This window comes from Chamaea fasciata, unplaced genomic scaffold, assembly GCF_029207755.1.
Source record: "Chamaea fasciata isolate MVZ Bird 193981 ecotype frontalis unplaced genomic scaffold, bChaFas1.0.hap1 SCAF_31, whole genome shotgun sequence".
NCBI classification, from domain to species: domain Eukaryota; kingdom Metazoa; phylum Chordata; class Aves; order Passeriformes; family Sylviidae; genus Chamaea; species Chamaea fasciata.
The window spans coordinates 3,236,132-3,258,248 of NW_027094116.1; the positions used below are offsets into that span (position 1 = coordinate 3,236,132).

At 48.7% G+C, this 22,117-nt stretch overlaps 1 protein-coding gene across 3 annotated transcripts; it reads left to right on the top strand.

Annotated features, from left to right (window-relative positions):
- Positions 1–1,584: 1,584 nt before the first annotated feature.
- Positions 1,585–19,476, top strand: TUFT1 (tuftelin 1). 3 transcript variants are annotated; one of them, XM_066206632.1, is made up of 14 exons: positions 1,585–1,731; positions 2,918–3,022; positions 4,846–4,914; positions 6,069–6,170; positions 7,344–7,418; positions 8,094–8,201; positions 8,609–8,680; positions 9,215–9,295; positions 10,044–10,151; positions 14,395–14,489; positions 15,354–15,459; positions 16,121–16,204; positions 16,990–17,090; positions 18,001–19,476. In XM_066206632.1, the coding sequence occupies exons 1-14, from the start codon at positions 1,690–1,692 to the stop codon at positions 18,047–18,049; spliced, it is 1,197 nt and encodes a 398-aa protein (XP_066062729.1). In that variant the 5' UTR covers positions 1,585–1,689; the 3' UTR covers positions 18,050–19,476. The 3 variants fall into 3 exon arrangements, with proteins under 3 accessions (XP_066062729.1, XP_066062730.1, XP_066062731.1); XM_066206633.1 differs by having other exon boundaries at positions 9,218–9,295; XM_066206634.1 differs by lacking the exon at positions 8,094–8,201.
- Positions 19,477–22,117: the final 2,641 nt, after the last annotated feature.

Here is a 22,117-nt window from a genome sequence, read left to right on the forward strand (position 1 = left end):
CTGGTGTGGCTTTGGCACGGGTCTGGCGTGGCTTTGGCACGGCTTTGGCACGGGTCTGGCACAGCTTTGGCACGGGTTTGGCACGGGTCTGGTGTGGTTGGGCACAGCTTTGGCACAGGTCTGGCGTGGCTTTGGCACTGGTCTGGTGTGGCTTTGGCACAGCTTTGGCACGGGTCTGGCGTGGCTTTGGCACGGGTTTGGCACGGGTCTGGCACAGCTTTGGCACGGGTCTGGTGTGGCTTTGGCACGGGTCTGGCGTGGCTTTGGCACAGCTTTGGCACGGGTCTGGCGTGGCTTTGGCACGGGTCTGGCGTGGTTTTGGCACAGCTTTGGCATGGGTTTGGCGTGGCTTTGGCACAGGTTTGGCGTGGCTTTGGCACGGGTCTGGTGTGGCTTTGGCACAGGTCTGGCGTGGCTTTGGCACCGGTCTGGTGTGGCTTTGGCACAGCTTTGGCACGGGTCTGGTGTGGCTTTGGCACCGGTCTCGTGTGGCTTTGGCACAGCTTTGGCATGGGTTTGGCGTGGCTTTGGCACAGGTCTGGCGTGGCTTTGGCACGGGTCTGGTGTGGCTTTGGCACGGGTTTGGCACGGGTCTGGCGTGGCTTTGGCACAGGTTTGGCACGGGTTTGGCGTGGCTTTGGCACGGGTTTGGCGTGGCTTTGGCACGGGTCTGGCGTGGCTTTGGCACGAATTTCGTGTGGCTTTGGCACGGCCGGGGCACACCCGGGCGTGGCCGGGCCCAGCTCAGGTCACCCGGGCACACGCGGGCGGCGCCGGCACCGGCTGGAGGCCGGCGGGGCGCAGCTCCGGCGCGCCTCGGGCCCGGACCTGTCCCGCTCCGGTGCCCGTTTCTGCCCGCTTTTATCCCAGTTTTCCCACTTTTATCCCAATTTTATCCTGAGTTTTCCCCGCTTTTATCCCAGTTTTCCCACTTTTATCCCAATTTTCCCGCTTTTATCCCAATTTTCCCACTTTTATCCCAATTTTCCCCACCTTTATCCCAATTTTCCCACTTTTATCCCAATTTTCCCCACTTTTATCCCAATTTTCCCACTTTTATCCCAATTTTTCCCACTTTTATCCCAATTTTCCCGCTTTTATCCCAATTTTCCGCACTTTCCCCGCATTCCCCCCCTCGGGGGGCGTGGCCTCCCCTCCCTGTGGGCGTGTCCACCCCGCTCCGACCCAAACATCGCCAATGCCCAAATATGGGCGCGCCCAGAGAGGGGGCGTGGCCAAACAACATCCAACAGCGCAACGCTCGGGGGGCGTGGCCTGAAGGGGGCGTGATTTAAAGGGGCGTGGCCAAACACTCGTCAACAACGCAACGCAACTCTCAGAGGGGCGTGGCCTAAAGGGGGCGTAACGCAACCCTCAACAACGCGGGGCTCGGAGGGGGCGTGGTCTAAAGAGGGCGTGGCCAAGCCACCAACGCCACCGACAACGCGCGGGGGGGCGTGGCCTAGAGCAGCGTCATAAAGCCACTCGGCCAAAAGGAGGCGTGGCCTAAATGGGGCGTAACCAAACCCCCGCCGGCAAAGGAACGCACCGACGGGGCGTGGCCTAAAGTGGGCGTGACCTCAAGCGAGCCGGACAAACTCCCGTCAACAGCGTCATGGCCAAAGGGGGCGTGGCCCCCAGGGGGCGTGGCGCACCTGGCTCAGGTGAGGCGGAAGTGACGGCGGGGCCATGAACGGGCTCCGGGGCTGGGCCGAGCTCCGCGAATCGCCGGTGAGACCCCCCGAGCCCCCCCGAGATTCCCAAAAAATTCCCCCAAATCCTTCCCCAGAACATCCCCCCAAAGTTCCGGGATCTTCCCGAAAAAAATTCCCGCCGTTTTCCCCTCCCCCCTCCCAAAAAATCCCTTTTTTTCTTTCCTCCCGGAACTTCCCGCGAAGTTTTTTTTTTATTATTATTATTTTTGGAGTTTTCCCAAATTTTTTTTTTTTTTCCCCTTGAAAAAAGTTCGGGAGTTTTTCCCGGAACTTCCCGGATCCCCGAAATTCCCTCAAAAATTCCCAAAAATTCCCTGAAAATTCTCGGGCCTCTTTTTTTTTTTTTTTTTTTCCCTCTCCCGGAACTCTCGGGGCTCTTCCCGCCCTTCCGGGAGGAGTTTTCGGGGATCCCAAAAAATCCCCAAATTCTTCCCCAAAAATCCCAGATTTTCCCCAAATTTCTTCCCAAAAAAATTCCTCCCGCGTCCTTCCTCATTCCCGGAATTCCCGGAAATTCCTGGAATTTTTTGAGGGGTTTTTCCCCTTCCTGAAGCTTTGGGGTTCCCAAATCCATCCCGAAAATCCCAAATTTCTTCCCAAAAAGTCCCAAATCCTTCCCAAAGATTCCCAAAAATTCCTCCCACGACCCCTCCCCAAAATTCCCTCGGGTCCTTCCTCTTCCTCATTCCCAAAATTCCCGGAATGTTTTGGAATTATTTTTTTTCCCGTCTCCTGAAGCTTTTAGGGGATCCCAAATCCCTTTGGAATTCCCAAATCCTTCCCGAAAATTCCCAGATGTTTCCCGAAAATCTCCCCGGGACCCTTCCCCAAAATTCCTGGATTTTTCCTCTTCCTCATTCCCAAAATTCCCGGAATTTTTGGGGGGGGATTTTCCCCCTCCTGGAGCTTTGGGGGGATCCTGAATCCTTCCCAAAATTCCCCCAAAATTTTTTCCCAAAATTCCCCAAATTTCATCCCAAAATTCCCCCTGGGACCCCTTCCCAATATTCCCAAAATTCTCTTTTCCCCCCATTCCTGCTGAATTCCCCCCCCAAAAACAGGGAATTTTGGGATGAAAGTTTTAGAAAAATTGGGAATTTTGGGGGGAATTTTTGGGGGAATTTTTGGGGGAATTTTTTGGGGATTTTGGGCTGAAACTTTGGGAATTTTTGGGGGGAATTTTGGGAATTCTCTCCCAACAGGAGCCGAGCATGAGGCGTCCCACGGAATTCCCGGAATTTCCCGGCCTGGAAAATTCTCCCGGAAAACTTTTGGAAAATTCGGAAAAACCCACCTGGAATCCCGAGGTGAGGACGGGAAAGTGGGGGAAATCGGGCCCGAAAAATCCCAGAGTTCTGTGGGATTCATCCCAAGTTTTTGTGGGATTTTTATGGGATTTATCCCGGATTTTTATGGGATTTTAATGGGATTTTTATGGGATTTCTCCCAGATTTTTATGGGATTTTTATGGGATTTATCCCAGGTTTTTATGGGATTTATCCCGGATTTTTATGGGATTTTAATGGGATTTATCCCAAGTTTTTATGGGATTTTTATGGGATTTATCCCAGGTTTTTATGGGATTTTTATGGGATTTATCTCAAGTTTTTATGGGATTTTTATGGGATTTATCCCGGATTTTTATGGGATTTTTATGGGATTCATCCCAGATTTTTATGGGATTTTTATGGGATTTATCCCAAGTTTTTATGGGATTTTTATGGGATTTATCCCAGATTTTTATGGGATTTTTATGGGATTTATCCCAAGTTTTTATGGGATTTTTATGGGATTTATCCCAGATTTTTATGGGATTTTTATGGGATTTATCCCAGATTTTTATGGGATTTATCCCGGATTTTTATGGGATTTTTATGGGATTCATCCCAAGTTTTTATGGGATTTTTATGGGATTTATCCCAGGTTTTTATGGGATTTTTATGGGATTTATCCCAAGTTTTTATGGGATTTTTATGGGATTCATCCCAAGTTTTTATGGGATTTTTATGGGATTTATCCCAAGTTTTTATGGGATTTTTATGGGATTTATCCCAGATTTTTATGGGGTTTTAATGGGATTTATCCCAAGTTTTTATGGGATTTATCCCAAGTTTTTATGGGATTTTTATGGGATTTATACCAGATTTTTATGGGGTTTTAATGGGATTTATCCCAGATTTTTATGGGATTTTTATGGGATTTATCCCAGATTTTTATGGGATTTTTATGGGATTTATCCCAAGTTTTTATGGGATTTTTATGGGATTTATCCCAGATTTTTATGGGATTTTTATGGGATTTATCCCAAGTTTTTATGGGATTTTTATGGGATTTATCCCAGATTTTTATGGGATTTTTATGGGATTTATCCCAGATTTTTATGGGATTTATCCCGGATTTTTATGGGATTTTTATGGGATTCATCCCAAGTTTTTATGGGATTTTTATGGGATTTATCCCAGGTTTTTATGGGATTTTTATGGGATTTATCCCAAGTTTTTATGGGATTTTTATGGGATTCATCCCAAGTTTTTATGGGATTTTTATGGGATTTATCCCAAGTTTTTATGGGATTTTTATGGGATTTATCCCAGATTTTTATGGGGTTTTAATGGGATTTATCCCAAGTTTTTATGGGATTTATCCCAAGTTTTTATGGGATTTTTATGGGATTTATACCAGATTTTTATGGGGTTTTAATGGGATTTATCCCAGATTTTTATGGGATTTTTATGGGATTTATCCCAGATTTTTATGGGATTTTTATGGGATTTATCCCAAGTTTTTATGGGATTTTTATGGGATTTATCTCAAGTTTTTATGGGATTTATCCCAGATTTTTATGGGATTTTTATGGGATTTATCCCAGATTTTTATGGGGTTTTAATGGGATTTATCCCAAGTTTTTACGGGATTTTTGTGGCATTTATTCTGGGTTTTAATGGGATTTATGCCAAAATTTTCTGGGGTTTTTCTGGGATTTTTCTGGGATTTTCCCTGGATTTCTCCCGGATTTCTCCCGGATTTCTCCCGGATTTCTCCCCGCTCTCCGGGCTGACCCAGAAATGAAACCGGGGGGATTTTTTGGCCCCGATTTGGGGTTTTTTTTGAGGCCGCCTCTCGCCCTCAGGAGGCCGGGCCGGTGCTGAAGCTGCTCCTGCCCCGAGAGGTCCCCGGGGAGCCCCGGCCCAAACAGAAGGTGAGAGGGAAAATAGAAATGGGGATTCGGGGGGAAAAATGGGAATTTGGGGAAAAAAATTGGGAATTTGGGGGGAAAAATGGGAATTTTGGGGGAAAAAATGGGAAATTTGGGGGTGAAATTGGGAATTTTTGGGGAAAAATTGGAATTTGGGGGAAAATTTGGGTATCTTGGGGATTTGGGGAGAAAAAAATTGGGAATTTTGGGGAAAAAATGGGATTTGGGGAAAAAAATGGGGAATTTGGGGGTGAAATTGGGATTTTTGGGGAAAAAATGGGAAATTTGGGGGTGAAATTGGGAATTTGGGGGAAAAAATTGGAATTTGGGGGAAAATTTGGGTATCTTGGGGTTTTGGGGAGAAAAAAATTGGGAATTTTGGGGGGAAAATGGGATTTGGGGAAAAATTTGGGAATTTTGGGGGAAAAAATTGGGAATTTTGGGGGGAAAAATGGAAAATTTGGGGGTAAATTGGGAATTTGGGGGGAAAAATGGGAATTTGGGGGGAAAAAATTTGGGTATCTTGGGGATTTGGGGAGAAAAAATTGGGAATTTTGGGGGAAAAATTGGGATTTGGGGAAAAATATTCGGTATCTTGGGGATTTGGGGGGAAAATGGGGAAAAAATGGGAATTTTGGGGGGAGAAGCGGGGATTCTGGGGAATTTTGGGGGGAAATTGGGGAGATTTGGGGGGAAATTCTGGGAAATTTGGGGCAAAAAATGGGGATTTGGGGAAGATCGGTGACTTTGCTGGAGAAAATTTGGGAATTCTGGGGGAAAATTGGGAATTTGGGGGGAAATTTCTGGGACATTTGGAAAAATTTGGGCATTTTGGGGGGAAAATTTGGGGGCTTGGGGCGGGAACTTGGGGGAATTTGGGGCAAAATTTCGGATTTCGGGGGGGAAAAATCGGGGATTTGGAGGGAAATTCTGGGAATTTGGGGAAAAAATCAGGGATTTGGGGGATGAAAATCTGGGAATTTGGGCAAAATCTGGGATTAAGGGGGTGAAAATTCAGGACTTGGGGGGGATTTTTTTCCTTGAAAATCCGCGACTTTTCCCTACAAATCCCGGATTTTTTGGGACATCCCAATTTGGGGATTTTTCCCGGAGTTTTTTTCTTCCCCCCCAAAATTCCCGTTGTTTTTCCCTCGAAGCCGGTGGGCAGAGCCTTCGCCATGGTGGCCAAAAGATCCGACGGGAATTCCTTGGCCTCGGAATGTGTCAAATCCAAGGACGGCGACGAGGAGATCATCAAGGTGCCCCGAAAAATTCGGGATTTGGGGGGGGTTGGGGGTCGTTCCCGGGGGGGGGGCGGGTGAGAAAAATTCCTGAAAAATTCCGGTGAAATTCCCCCCAAATTCTCCTGAAATTCCCCCCAAAATTCCACAAAAATTCCCCAAAAAAGTTCCCCTAAAATGCCCAAAAGTTGCAGCAAAAGTTGTCCCCAGGTGCCAGCAAAATTCCTTCAAAATTCCCCGAAAATTCCCCAAATTTCCCCCAAATTCCCAGAAAAATTCCTTCAAAATTCCCTGAAAATAATTCCCCAAATTTTCCCAAAATTCCCAGAAAAATTCCTTCAAAATCCCCCAAAATTCCCTGAAAATAATTCCCCAATTTTTCCCAAAATTCCCAGAAAAATTCCTTCCAAATTCCCTGAAAATAATTCCACAAATTTTCCCAAAATTCCTTCAAAATCCCCCAAAATTCCCTGAAAATAATTCCCCAAATTTTCCCCAAATTCCAAAAAAAATTCCTTCAAAATTCCCCCAAATTCCCTGAAAATAATTCCCCAAGTTTTCCCAAAATTCCCCTCAAAATTCCTTCAAAATCCCCCAAAATTCCCTGAAAATAATTCCCCAATTTTTTCCCAAAATTCCCCTCAAAATTCCCAGAAAAAATCCTGCAAAAATTCCACAAAAAAAACTCCCGGAAAAAAAAAAATTCCGACAAAATTCCCCTCAAAATTTCCCCTGAAATTCCCACTTTTTGGGGGGGGATTCCAGGTGGAATTTCGGGAATTCCACGTGGATTTTTAGGGATGAAACGTGGAATTTTGGGGGGATTCGGTGCAGATTTTTAAGGAATTCCACGAGAATTTGGGGATTCCCAGCTGGATTTCGGGGACTTCGTGCAGATTTTTAAGGAATTCTGTGTGAATTTCAGGGAATTCCACGTGGAATTCCCAGGAATTCCGTGAGAATTGGATGGAATTCCCCTCCTTGGGAACAACCCCCTCCCAAAAAAAAAAACCCCCCAAACAACAAAAAAGCGGCAAAAAATTCGGATTGAACTGGAAAAATCCAGGATAAAAAATTCCGGGAAGTTTTGGGAGTTTTTTTTCCCCAGTTTTTTTGGGATCCTTTGGAATTCTGGGCTGGATTTGAGTCCCAATCCCGGCTTTTCTTTCCGTTTCTTTTCCATTCCCCCAGGTTTACCTGAAGGCTCGGGCGGAGCACGAGGAGCCGGTGACGCAGCTCAAGAGCGAAGTCAGGCACATCCAGGAGGTGAAAACTCCCAAAACTCCCCCAAAACGTTCCGGCAAAATTCCAAAGAATTCCCGCCGATTTCCCAAAAATTCCCCCCGAATTCCCGCAAATTCCCCAAGACAGCCCAAATTTTCCGACCCCGAAAAAACCTCCAAAAAATTCCAAAAAAACCCCCAAATTTCCCCCCAAAGTCCCAAGATTTCCAAAAAATTCCCAAATTTCCCCCCAAAAATCCCAAATTTCAGAAAATTTTTCCCAGTTTCTCCCCCAAAATTCCCAAATTTCAAAAAAAATTCCCCAATTTCTCCCAAAATTCTTAAATTTGACAAAAAATTCCCAAATTTCCCCCCAAATCCCCCCAAATTCCCTAAAAATTCATCAAAATCTCCCAAAATTCCCCAATTTCTCCCAAAATTCTCAAATTTCACAAAAAATTCCCCAATTTCTCCCAAAATTCTCAAATTTCTCAAAAAATTCCCAAATTTCAAAAAAATTTCCCAATTTCTCCCCAAAATTCCTGAATTTCCCCCCAAAATTCCCAAATTTCCCCCCAAAATCCGCCCAAATTCCCTAAAAATTCATCAAAATCCCCCAAAATTCCCCAATTTCTCCCAAAATTCTCAAATTTCTCAAAAAATTCCCAAATTTCCCCCCAGAATCCCAATTTTTCCCTTTTCCCCCCAATTTTTCCAGGCTGGCAGCGTCCTGAAAAAGCTCCGGGAGGATTTGAGCACCAAACTCCAAACCCAGCCGGAATTTCAGGAGTTTCGGGAATTTCGGGAATTCCGGGAGAGTTCAGAGGTAAAAAAAAAATTTAAAAAAAAAAAAAAAAATTGGGGAATTTCCCCAAAATTTGGAATAAATGGAATTAAATTTGGGAATAAATCCACGGAAATTTGGGAATAAATAGATTTAAATTGGGAATAAAACCATGGGAATTTGGGAATAAATCCGCGGAAATTTGGGAACAGATCCGTAGAAAATTGGGAATAAATCCGTGTGGAAATTTGGGAAATAAATGGAATTGAAATTCGGGAATAAATCCATTAAAATTCGACCAAAAAAAACCCTTGGAAAAAATCGGGGGGAAAAAAAAAAAAAAAGGAAAACTCGGGAAACGGAAAGCGGTGAATCCCAAATCCCGGGAATTCCCAAAAGTTTGGGATTAAATCCCGATTTTTCCCTCTTTTTTCTAATCCGGATCTCAGGTGGTGCTGGAGAGGAGAATCGGGAGCTGCTCGTGCCCCGAGAGGCTCCGGGGAAAGCCCCGGGAGGACGGGGTGCGAGGAAGGGCGCCGGCGACGAGCTGGGGACAGTGGGGACAACTGGGGACAATTTGGGGACATTTTGGGACATTTGGGACATTTGGGGACATTTGGGGACATTTGGGGACAATTTTGGGACATTTGGGACATTTGGGGACAATTTGAGCCGATTTTGGGACATTTGGGGACATTTTGGGCCAATTTTGGGACAGTTGGGGACATTTGGGGACATTTGGGGACTTTTGGGGCCATTTTGGGACTTTTTGAGCCGATTTTGGGACAATTTGGGGACATTTGGGGACATTTTGGGCCAATTTTGAGCCAATTTTGGTGACGTTTGGTGACGTTTTGGGATATTTTCGGGACATTTTGGGCCAATTTTGGGACATTTGGGACATTTTGGGATATTTTGGGGCCATCTGGAGACATTTTGGGTCATTTCGGGGCGTTTCGGTGACATTTGGGGGTAATTTGGGACCTTTTTGGGTCATTTTGGGGCATTTTGGTGACATTTGGTGACGTTTGGTGCCGGTTTGGGCCGTTCCCCAGGAGGACACGGAGGTCCCGCGGCTCCTGCGGCGGCTCCAGGAGGCGGAAAATCGGCTCCAGCTGGAGCGGGAGAACTTCCAGGTGATGCCGGAATTCCCACAAATCCCAGAATTCCCCCCAAATCCGGGAATTTGGGGGGGGGGATTTGGGCAGAATTTGGGAATTTTGGGGGGATTTCGCCCAAATTTGAGAATTTTAGAGGAAGTTTTGTCAAAATTTGGGAATTTTGGGGAGGATTTTGCCCAAATTTTGGGAATTTTAGAGGAAGTTTTGTCAAAATTTGGGAATTTTGGGGAGGATTTTGCCCAAATTTTGGGAATTTTAGAGGAAGTTTTGTCAAAATTTGGGAATTCTGGGGAGGATTTTGCCCAAATTTTGGGAATTTTAGCGGAATTTTGCCCAAATTTTGGGGATTTTAGGGGGAGTTTTGTCAAAATTTGGGAATTCTGGGGAGGATTTTGCCCGAATTTTGGGAATTTTACGGGGGGGAGATCTGTCAGAATTTGGGAATTTCGGGGGGAGTTTTGCCTGAATTTGGGAATTCTTTTTTCAGAGGGAATTTTTGCCCAAATTTGGGAATCTTGGGGGGGGGGAGGGGGAATTTTTTGTCCAAATTTGGGATTTCTTTGAGGGAATTCTCCCTGAACTTGGGAAGTTTGCCCGAGTTCGGGAATTCTTTTCCCCTCCCAATCTCCGGGATCTCCCCAGGAACTTTCCCAACGGGATCCTCGGTGGGATTTCCCTCCTTCCATGGAAAATTCCAGGTTTTTCCCCTGGAATTCCCAACAATTCCCGGATTTTTTTTCCCCCCCTCCCCCGCGGTTTCCAGGGCACGGAGTCGCGGCTGCGGGAGCAGCGGGAGCGGGCGGAGGCGGAGGCGGCGCAGAGGGAGCGGCAGCTGCGGGAGCTGCGGGGGACCCTGGAGAGCATGGAAACGGTCAGTGGGGAGTCGGGAGACGGGATTTGGGGTTTGGGGTTTGGGATTTGGGATTCGGGATCAGGATTTGGGATTTGGGATTTGGGATTCGGGAGTCGGGATCAGGATTTGGGATTTGGGGTTTGGGATTTGGGGTTTGGGATTTGGGATTTGGGAGCAGCAGCTGCGGGAGCTGCGGGGGACCCTGGAGAGCATGGAAACGGTCAGTGGGGAGTCGGGAGACGGGATTTGGGGTTTGGGGTTTGGGATTCGGGATTTGGGATCAAGATTTGGGATTTGGGGTTTGGGGTTTGGGGTCGGGATTTGGGATTTGGGATTTGGGGTTTGGGGTTTGGGGTTTGGGGTTTGGGGTTTGGAGTTTGGGATTTGGGGTTTGGGAGCGGCAGCTGCGGGAGCTGCGGGGGACCCTGGAGAGCATGGAAACGGTCAGCGGGGAGTCGGGAGACGGGATTTGGGGTCGGGATTTGGGATTTGGGGTTTGGGATTTGGGGTTTGGGGTTTGGGGTTTGGGGTTTGGGGTTTGGGGTTTGGGATTTGGGATTTGGGGTTTGGGATTTGGGAGCGGCAGCTGCGGGAGCTGCGGGGGACCCTGGAGAGCATGGAAACGGTCAGCGGGGAGTCGGGAGTCGGGAGTCGGGATTTGGGATTTGGGATTTGGGATTCGGGAGTCGGGAGTCGGGATTTGGGATTTGGGATCAAGATTTGGGATTTGGGGTTTGGGATTCGGGATTCGGGATTTGGGGTTTGGGGTTTGGGATTTGGGGTTTGGGGTTTGGGGTTTGGGGTTTGGGATTTGGGATTTGGGGTTTGGGGTTTGGGATTTGGGATTCGGGATTTGGGATTTGGGGTTTGGGATTTGGGATCAAGATTTGGGATTTGGGATTCGGGATTTGGGATTCGGGATTCGGGATTTGGGATTTGGGGTTTGGGGTTTGGGATTTGGGGTTTGGGGTTTGGGATTGGGGATTTGGGGTTTGGGGTTTGGGGTTTGGGATTTGGGATTCAGGATTTGGGGTTTGGGGTTTGGGGTTTGGGATTTGGGGTTTGGGATCAAGATTTGGGATTCGGGATTTGGGATTTGGGATTTGGGGTTTGGGATTTGGGGTTTGGGGATTTGGGATTTGGGGTTTGGGGATTTGGGATTTGGGATTTGGGGTTTGGGGTTTGGGAGCGGCAGCTGCGGGAGCTGCGGGGGACCCTGGAGAGCATGGAAACGGTCAGTGGGGAGTCGGGAGACGGGATTTGGGGTTTGGGGTTTGGGATTCGGGATTTGGGATCAAGATTTGGGATTTGGGGTTTGGGGTTTGGGGTCGGGATTTGGGATTTGGGATTTGGGGTTTGGGGTTTGGGGTTTGGGGTTTGGGGTTTGGAGTTTGGGATTTGGGGTTTGGGAGCGGCAGCTGCGGGAGCTGCGGGGGACCCTGGAGAGCATGGAAACGGTCAGTGGGGAGTCGGGAGACGGGATTTGGGGTTTGGGGTTTGGGATTCGGGATTTGGGATCAAGATTTGGGATTTGGGGTTTGGGGTTTGGGGTCGGGATTTGGGATTTGGGATTTGGGGTTTGGGGTTTGGGGTTTGGGGTTTGGGGTTTGGAGTTTGGGATTTGGGGTTTGGGAGCGGCAGCTGCGGGAGCTGCGGGGGACCCTGGAGAGCATGGAAACGGTCAGCGGGGAGTCGGGAGACGGGATTTGGGGTCGGGATTTGGGATTTGGGGTTTGGGATTTGGGGTTTGGGGTTTGGGGTTTGGGGTTTGGGGTTTGGGGTTTGGGATTTGGGATTCGGGATTTGGGATTTGGGGTTTGGGATTTGGGATCAAGATTTGGGATTTGGGATTCGGGATTTGGGATTCGGGATTCGGGATTTGGGATTTGGGGTTTGGGGTTTGGGATTTGGGGTTTGGGGTTTGGGATTGGGGATTTGGGGTTTGGGGTTTGGGGTTTGGGATTTGGGATTCAGGATTTGGGGTTTGGGGTTTGGGGTTTGGGATTTGGGGTTTGGGATCAAGATTTGGGATTCGGGATTTGGGATTTGGGATTTGGGGTTTGGGATTTGGGGTTTGGGGATTTGGGATTTGGGGTTTGGGGATTTGGGATTTGGGATTTGGGGTTTGGGGTTTGGGAGCGGCAGCTGCGGGAGCTGCGGGGGACCCTGGAGAGCATGGAAACGGTCAGTGGGGAGTCGGGAGACGGGATTTGGGGTTTGGGGTTTGGGATTCGGGATTTGGGATCAAGATTTGGGATTTGGGGTTTGGGGTTTGGGGTCGGGATTTGGGATTTGGGATTTGGGGTTTGGGGTTTGGGGTTTGGGGTTTGGGGTTTGGAGTTTGGGATTTGGGGTTTGGGAGCGGCAGCTGCGGGAGCTGCGGGGGACCCTGGAGAGCATGGAAACGGTCAGTGGGGAGTCGGGAGACGGGATTTGGGGTTTGGGGTTTGGGATTCGGGATTTGGGATCAAGATTTGGGATTTGGGGTTTGGGGTTTGGGGTCGGGATTTGGGATTTGGGATTTGGGGTTTGGGGTTTGGGGTTTGGGGTTTGGGGTTTGGAGTTTGGGATTTGGGGTTTGGGAGCGGCAGCTGCGGGAGCTGCGGGGGACCCTGGAGAGCATGGAAACGGTCAGCGGGGAGTCGGGAGACGGGATTTGGGGTCGGGATTTGGGATTTGGGGTTTGGGATTTGGGGTTTGGGGTTTGGGGTTTGGGGTTTGGGGTTTGGGGTTTGGGATTTGGGATTTGGGGTTTGGGATTTGGGAGCGGCAGCTGCGGGAGCTGCGGGGGACCCTGGAGAGCATGGAAACGGTCAGCGGGGAGTCGGGAGTCGGGAGTCGGGATTTGGGATTTGGGATTTGGGATTCGGGAGTCGGGAGTCGGGATTTGGGATTTGGGATCAAGATTTGGGATTTGGGGTTTGGGATTCGGGATTCGGGATTTGGGGTTTGGGGTTTGGGATTTGGGGTTTGGGGTTTGGGGTTTGGGGTTTGGGATTTGGGATTTGGGGTTTGGGGTTTGGGATTTGGGATTTGGGGTTTGGGATTTGGGGTTTGGGATTTGGGGTTTGGGATTTGGGGTTTGGGATTCGGGATTTGGGATTTGGGATTTGGGGTTTGGGATTTGGGGTTTGGGATTTGGGATTTGGGATTTGGGATTTGGGATTCGGGAGTCGGGAGTCGGGAGTCGGGATTTGGGATTTGGGATCAAGATTTGGGATTTGGGGTTTGGGATTCGGGATTCGGGATTTGGGGTTTGGGGTTTGGGATTTGGGGTTTGGGGTTTGGGGTTTGGGGTTTGGGATTTGGGATTTGGGGTTTGGGGTTTGGGATTTGGGATTCGGGATTTGGGATTTGGGGTTTGGGATTTGGGATCAAGATTTGGGATTTGGGATTCGGGATTTGGGATTCGGGATTCGGGATTTGGGATTTGGGGTTTGGGGTTTGGGATTTGGGGTTTGGGGTTTGGGATTGGGGATTTGGGGTTTGGGGTTTGGGGTTTGGGATTTGGGATTCAGGATTTGGGGTTTGGGGTTTGGGGTTTGGGATTTGGGATTTGGGATTTGGGATTTGGGATTTGGGATTTGGGGTTTGGGGTTTGGGGTTTGGGATTTGGGGTTTGGGATCAAGATTTGGGATTCGGGATTTGGGATTTGGGATTTGGGGTTTGGGATTTGGGGTTTGGGGATTTGGGATTTGGGGTTTGGGGATTTGGGATTTGGGATTTGGGGTTTGGGGTTTGGGAGCGGCAGCTGCGGGAGCTGCGGGGGACCCTGGAGAGCATGGAAACGGTCAGCGGGGAGTCGGGAGACGGGAGTCGGGATTTGGGATTTGGGATTTGGGATTTGGGATTTGGGATTTGGGGTTTGGGATTTGGGGTTTGGGATTTGGGATTTGGGATTTGGGGTTTGGGATCAAGATTTGGGATTCGGGATTTGGGATTCGGGATTTGGGGTTTGGGGTTTTGGGTTTGAGATTTTGGGTTTGGGGTTTTGGGTTTGGGATTTGGGGTTTGGGGTTTTGGGTTTGGGTTTGGGATTTTGGGTTTGGGGTTTTGGGTTTGGGATTTGGGATTTTGGGATTTTGGGTTTGGGATTTTGGGTTTGAGATTTTGGGTTTGGGATTTTGGGTTTGGGATTTGGGTTTGGGGTTTTGGGTTTGGGGTTTTGGGTTTGGAGTTTTGGGTTTGGGATTTTGGGATTTGGGATTTTGGGCTCGGGGTTCGTCGTTCCCGTTGTTTCTCATTCCCGCCCGGGGTCAGTCGCAGCGGGATCTGCTGGCCCAGGTGCAGTCGGGGCAGGCGGAGCTGCAGCGCCTGCGGGACGGCGACGCGCAGAGAGCCCAGCAGCAGGAGCGGTGAGAAAACCGGGAATGACGGCGGGAATTCCGGGAATGACACCGGGAATGACAGCGGGAATGACACCGGGAATGATGGGAATAACGGGAATGATGGGAATAACGGGAATGATGGGAATCCTGGGAGGGGTGGAGAGGCCCAGCAGCAGGAGCGGTGAGAAAACCGGGAAAAAATGGGAATTCCGGGAATCCTGGGAATGACGGGAATAACACCGGGAATAACGGGAATCCAGGGAATCTGAGGAATTATGGGAATAACGCCGGGGAAAACTGGAATTCTGGGGAAAATGGGAATTCCGGGAGTCCTGGGGATGATGGGAATGATGGGAACTCAGGGAGGGACAGAGAGCGGAGCAGCAGGAGCGGTGAGAAAAACGGGAATAATGCCGGGAAGAACGGGAATTCTGGGGCAACCGGGAATTCTGGGAATGGTGGGAATCCTGGAAATGACAGGAATCATGGGAATAACACCGGGAATAACGGGAATTCCAGGAAAAAATGGGAATTCCAGGAATTCTGGGAATAATGGGAGGGACAGCGAGCCCAGCAGCAGGAGCGGTGAGACTGAATAACACCGGGAAAAACGGGAATAACACCGGGAAAAACGGGAATCCTGGGAATTCCCGGAATCCTGGGAATGATGGGACTTGGCACGCCAGGAATCCTGGGAATCCCGGGAATTCCGGGTTTTGGAGTGGGAATTCCAAATTGCGGGGCAGAAATTCCCAATTGCGGAGCAGGAATCCGGAGGTTCGGAGCAGAAATTCCGGGGTTTCCTCCGGGGCCGTTCCCGGATTATCTTTTGGTGGCCATTCCCGGGTTTTTTGGTGCCATTCCCGGTTTTTTTTTTGTCCCCCCTCCCAGCTCCTCGCAGCTGGAGAAGGAGGTGGCGACGCTGCGGGAGAAGATCCATCACCTGGACGACATGTTGAAGAGCCAGCAGCGCAAAGTGCGGCACATGATCGAGCAGGTAGGGGGGGAAATCCAGGAAAAAATGGGAATGGACGGGGGGAAAACTGGGAAAAGTTTGGGGGAAAATTGGGGGGGGGTGGAAAAAAAATCTGGGGGAAAATGGGGAAAAATTGGGGGGGAAATGGGGGAAATTGGGGGAAAAATGGGGGAAATTGGGGGAAAAAATGGGAAAAAAACTGGGGAGAAATGAGGAAAAAATGGAAGAGGGGGATTGGGAAAAACTTTGGGGAAAATGGGAAAAAAATCTGGGGGAAAATGGGGAAAAATTGGGGAAAAAAATGGGGGAAATTGGGGGAAAAAATGGAAAAAAAATCTGGGGGAAAATGGGGAAAAATTGGGGGGAAATGGGGGAAATTGGGGGAAAAAATGGGGGAAATTGGGGAGAAATGAGGAAAAAATGGAGGGGGGGGGTTGGGAAAAAAATTGGGGAAAATGGGAAAAAAATCTGGGGGAAAATGGGGAAAAAATGGGGAAAGAGTCCAGAAAAAAAATGGGAAAAAAATTGGGGGGAAAATGGGGGAAATGGGGAAAAATCGGAGGAAAAAAAAAAGGGAAAAAAGTAGAAAAAAAAATCAGGAGAAACTGGGAAAAATACGGAAAAAAAAAAAAAAGGGAAAATCCCGGGAATTCCCAAGCCTTTGGAATTTTTGGGGTTGCAGCTGCAGAATTCCAAGAGCGTGATCCAGGCCAAGGACGCGGCGATCCAGGAGCTGAAGGAAAGAGTTTCCTACCTGGAGGCTGAGGTGGGAGAATGGGGCAGGAGAAGGGGGGAAAAATGGGGGGAAAATGGGGGAAAATGGGAAAAATGGGGGAAAAGTGGGAAAAATGGGGGAAAAGTGGGAAAAATGGGGGGGAAAGTGGGAAAAATGGGGGAAAAGTGGGGAAAATGGGGGGAAAAGTGGGGAAAATGGGGGAAAAAGTGGGAAAAATGGGGGGAAAAGTGGGGAAAATGGGGGGAAAAGTGGGGAAAATGGGGGAAAAGTGGGAAAAATGGGGGAAAAGTGGGAAAAATGGGGGAAAAGTGGGAAAAATGGGGAAAAGTGGGAAAAATGGGGGGAAAAGTGGGAAAAATGGGGGAAAGTGGGGAAAATGGGGGGGGAATGGGGGAAAATATGGGGAAAAAAGTGGGAAAAATGTGGGAAAAGGGGTTGGAAAAATGGGAGAAAAGCAGGAACAATTTGGGAAAAAAAAAAGTTGGAGAAATGTGGGGAAAAGGGGAAGGAATCCGCACCTGGAAAAATCCCAAACCACCAAAAAAAACCAAAAAAAATGGAAAAAAAACCCCAAATTCCCCCAAAATTCCCAAACCTGACCCCCAACCACATCCCCCAAAATCTCCGAAATTCCCAAAAATTTTTTTAAAAAATCAGGAATTTTTAGGAAATGAAGAATCCCAGGGGCAAAAATTCCTTTTTTTTTTTTTTTTTTCCCCGGGATAAAACTTCGGGAAAATCCCAATTTTTATTTTTTTTTTCCCCTGGGATAAAACTTTTAGGAAAAATCCCGAAATTTGGTGTTTTCCCCCCAGAATCTGGAGATGCACGATCGGATCGAGCACCTGATCGAGGCCCAGGTGAGCCGGGCCGGGGCCACGCCCAGAGGCAGGTCCAAGTCCGAACACACCTGCAGGTGGTAAAATCCGGGAAAAGCCGGGAAAAGCCCGGGAAAATCCCAGGAAAATCCTGGGGAAAGCCCGGGAAAAGTCTGGGAAAAGCCCGGGAAAAGTCTGGGAAAAGCCCGGGAAAAGCCTGGGAGAATCCCGGGAAAAGCCTGGGAAAATCCCGGGAAAATTCTGGGAAAATCCCAGGAAAATCCCGGGAAAATTCTGGGAAAATCCCGGGAGAATCCTGGGAAAAGTCTGGGAAAAGTCTGGGAAAAGTCTGGGAAAACCCCGGGAAAACCCCGGGAAAACCCTGGGAAAATCCTGGGAAAATCCCGGGAAAATCCCGGGAAAAGCCTGGGAAAATCCCGGGAAAATTCTGGGAAAATCCCAGGAAAATCCCAGGAAAATTCTGGGAAAATCCCGGGAGAATCCCGGGTGAATCCTGGGAAAATCCTGGGAAAACCCCAGGAAAACCCCAGGAGAATCCTGGGAAAATCCCGGGAAAATCCTGGGAAAATCCCGGAATTCTGAGAAATCTGGGAATTTGGAGTGGGAATGTTGGAATTTAGGGCAGGAATTCTGGGAATTCGGGCGGGATTTGGGTCAGGAATTCTGGGAATTCTGGGAAGGGATGCTCCAAGTCCAAATCCGCCAGCGGGTGTCCGGAAGAATCCCAGAAAAATCCCGGAATTCTGGGACTTTGGGGTGGGAATTCTGGGAATTCTGGGTGGGAATTCCAGGAAATCTGGGATCTGGGGCAGGATTTGGATTGGGAATGTCGGACTACACCAGCAGGTTAAAAAATCCCGGAAAAATCCGGGAAAAATCCTGGAAGTTTTTATTTTAATTTTTATTTTAATTTTTATTTTTATTTTAATTTTTATTTTAATTTTTTTTTCACTTTTTCATAAATTTTTCTTTTCATTTTTCCCGCAGCAAACACCTCCCGGGCCCGAAGCCGTTGATTCGAGTGGTGGAAACTTGAAAAAATTCGGGATTTTACCCCAAAATTTCCTCCCCCCCCCTTCGGAAACAAACCCCGGAATTCCACGTTGGACTCAGCAAAAAAATACCCCAAAATTTGGGGACAAAAACCCCAAAATTTGGGGAAAAAAACCCAAAAAACTCCAAAATTTGGGGAAAAAAACCCAAAAAACCCCAAAATTTGGGGAAAAAACCCAAAATACCCCAAAATTTGGGGAAAAAACCCAAAATACCCCAAAATTTGGGGACAAAAACCCCAAAATTTGGGGAAAAAAACCCAAAAAAACCCAAAATTTGGGGGAAAAACCCAAAAAACACCAAAATTTGGGGAAAAAACCCAAAATACCCCAAAATTTGGGGAAAAAAACCCAAAATACCCCAAAATTTGGGGAAAAAACCCAAAATACCCCAAAATTTGGGGACAAAAACCCCAAAATTTGGGGAAAAAAACCCAAAAAAAACCCAAAATTTGGGGAAAAAACCCAAAAAAACACCAAAATTTGGGGGAAAACCCCCCAAAAAACCCCAAAATTTGGGGAAAAAACCCAAAATTTGGGGAAAAAACCCAAAAACCCCCAAAATTTGGGGAAAAACCCCAAAATTTGGGGAAAAAACCCCAAAACTTGGGAAAAAAACCCCCAAAACCCCCAAATTTTGGGAATTAAAATCAGGAAATTTTCTCCTCAATTTTTCCAAATTTTCCATCCCAGATTTTTTTTTTCCCCAACCGGATTCAGGATTTTGAGTTTTTTGGGGGGAAATTTTTCAACTCAAACTCTGCAGATTTTGTGGGGTTTTTTCTCCTATGAAAAATTCCAAATATTTTTTGGGATTTGCCACTTCCAGCCCCGCCCTTGGATTTGGGAAAATTCCTCACCCAACCCTGAAAAAATTCCACGTTTTTCCCATTGAAATTCTGCTTCTTTTCCCCAAAAAATTGATTTTTTTTCCCAAAAAAATTGATTTTTTTCCCCCTAAAAAATTGATTTTTTCCCCACAAAAAAATGATTTTTCCCCCCAAAAAATTGGAATTTTTTTTCCCCAAAAAATTGGATTTTTTTTTCCCAAAAAAATTTGGAATTTTTTTTCCCCCCCAAAAAATTGGAATTTTTTTTCCCCAAAAAAATTTGGATTTTTCCCCCCCCCCCCCCCAAAAAAAATTGGATTTTTTCTCGGAATTCCCGGAATTTTGGGTCGATCTCCTTCCCTGTATTTATTTCCATAAATTATCCCAAAAATCTCCTGGCGAGGTGGGGGACGAGCACAGGTCGAAATTCCCAAAAATTCCCAAACTTTCGGGGAATTTTTTTGGGAATTTTTGGGGGGGGCCCAGGACTGTTCCGAGCTCACCTTTGACCCTTTTTGGAGGTTTCAGGATTTCAATTCTTTTGCTTTTCTTATTAAAAAAATTATTAAAAAAAAATATTTAAAAAATTCTGGAAGTTTTGTGGTTATTTTGGGGGAAAAAAATGGGATTTTTGGGGGGGATTTTGGGAGATTATTTGGGGGGTTTTTGGGGTTCTGATTTTACGGGAATTTGGGGGATTTTGGGGTCACTTGGGGAAATTTTGGGGGGATTTGGGGAAGTTTTTGGGGGGATTTTTTGGGGGGATTTGGGGAAATTCTTGGGGTGATTTTTTTGGGGTGATTTTTGGGGTGATTTTTGGGGTGATTTGGGGATTTTTTGGGGTGATTTGGGGGGATTTTTGGGATGATTTGGGGAGATTTGAGGAAATTTTGGGGGGGATTTTTGGGGGGATTTTTTGGGGGGATTTGGAGGGATTTGGGGAAATTCTCGGGGTGATTTGGGGGGATTTTTTGGGGTGATTTGGGGGGATTTTGGGGGGTGATTTGGGGGGATTTGAGGAAATTTTTGAGGTGATTTGGGGGGATTTTTGGGGAAATTTTTGGGGTGATTTGGGGAGATTTTTGGGAGGATTTGGGGGGATTTTTTGGGTGATTTGGGAAAATTTTTGGGGTGATTTGGAGGGATTTTTTGGGGGGATTTGGGGAAATTTTTGGGGTGATTTGGGGGGATTTTTTGGGGGGATTTGGGAAAATTTTTGGGGTGATTTGGGGGAATTTTTGGAGTGATTTTTTTTGGGTGATTTTTGGGGTGGTTTTTTGGGGTGATTTGGGGATTTTTTGGGGTGATTTGGGGGGATTTTTGGGATGATTTGGGGAGATTTGAGGAAATTTTTGGGGTGATTTGAGGGGATTTTTTGGGGTGATTTGGGGGGATTTTTTGGGGTGATTTGGGGGGATTTTTTGGGGACATTTTTGGGGTGATTTGGGGGATTTTTTGGGGGAGATTTTTTTGGCTGATTTGGGGGGGATTTTTTGGGGTGATTTGGGGGGTTTTGGAGGAATTTTTGGGGACATTTTTGGGGTGATTTGGGGGGGATTTTTGGGGGGCATTTGGGGGGATTTGGGGAAATTCTTGGGGTGATTTGGGGGGATTTTTTGGGGACATTTTTGGGGTGATTTGGGGGGATTTTTTGGGGGGTATTTTGGGGTAATTCGGGGCATTTTTCTGCTCCTCCCGGTTCCCGTTGGGGACGTTGGGGACAAGCCCCGCTCGCGCCGGGCGCCGCTGGCGACACCTCGCGACATCCGCGGCCGCCACCGCCCCGTCCCCAGGGCCCGGCCCGCCCGCAACGGCGACTATCGCGACATCGGCAGCGCCGACAAATCCCCCCGGGGACACCCCGGGGTCCTCTCACCGTCCTGGGGACACCCCGGGGACCCGTGTCCCCAAGCCCAGCGGGTCCCCAATGTCCCCAATAGCCCCGGGGTCCCCAATACCCCAAACACCCCCAATGTCCCCGATGTCCCCAGTGTCCCAGTGTCACTGTCCCCAGTGTCCCCAGTGTCCCCAATGTCACAGCGCCACTGTCCCCAATGTCACAGTGCCACTGTCCCCAGTGTCCCCAGTGTCCCCAATGTCACAGCGCCACTGTCCCCAATGTCACAGTGTCACTGTCCCCAGTGTCCCCAGTGTCCCCCAATGTCACAGTGTCACTGTCCCCAGTGTCCCCAGTGTCCCCAATGTCACATTGTCACTGTCCCCAGTGTCACAGTGTCACTGTCCCCAGTGTCCCCAATGTCACAGTGCCACTGTCCCCACTGTCCCCACTGTCCCCAGTGTCCCCGTGTCACTGTCCCCAATGTCACATTGTCACTGTCCCCAGTGTCCCCAGTGTCCCCAATGTCACAGTGTCACTATGTCACAGTGTCACGGTTCCCAGTGTCACATTGTCACTGTCCCCAGTGTCCCCAATGTCACTATGTCACAGTGTCACTGTCTCCAATGTCCCCGTGTCACCGTCCCCGCTGTCCCCAATGTCACATTGTCACTGTCCCCAGTGTCCCCAATGTCACAGTGTCCCTGTGTCACAGTGTCACCGTCCCCGCTGTCCCCAAAGTCACAGTGCCACTGTCCCCACTGTCCCCAGTGTCCCCAATGTCACAGCGCCACTGTCCCCAATGTCACAGTGTCACTGTCCCCAGTGTCCCCAGTGTCCCCAATGTCACATTGTCACTGTCCCCAGTGTCCCAGTGTCACTGTCCCCAGTGTCCCCAGTGTCACCGTGTCACAGTGTCACTGTCCCCAGTGTCCCCAATGTCCCCAGTGTCTCCAGTGTCCCCAGTGTCCCAGTGTCACTGTTCCCAGTGTCCCCAGTGTCCCCAGTGTCCCCAGTGTCACCGTGTCACCGTCCCCGCTGTCCCCGCTGTCCCCAGCGCCCGCGAGGCGGAGCTGGCTCGGGAGCGCGCTCAGTGCCTGGCTCGGGAGCGCGCCCACGGGGGGGGCGCTGCGGGAGCAGATGCGGGAGTCGCGACAGCGGCGACAGCGCGACAGGGCGGCGGAGCTGGAGGAGGGACTGGTTTGAACTGGTGTGAGCTGGTTAGAGCCCGTTTGAACTGGTGTGAGCCGGTTTGAAGCGGTTTATTTCCATGGGAAATCTGGGCCCAAATCCGGCACTGTCGGCGACAGGAAAATCCCGGGGTTTCGTCACGGTGGGGACGGTGGGGACAGCGGGGGACAGGGGAGGGGACAGAGGGGGACAGG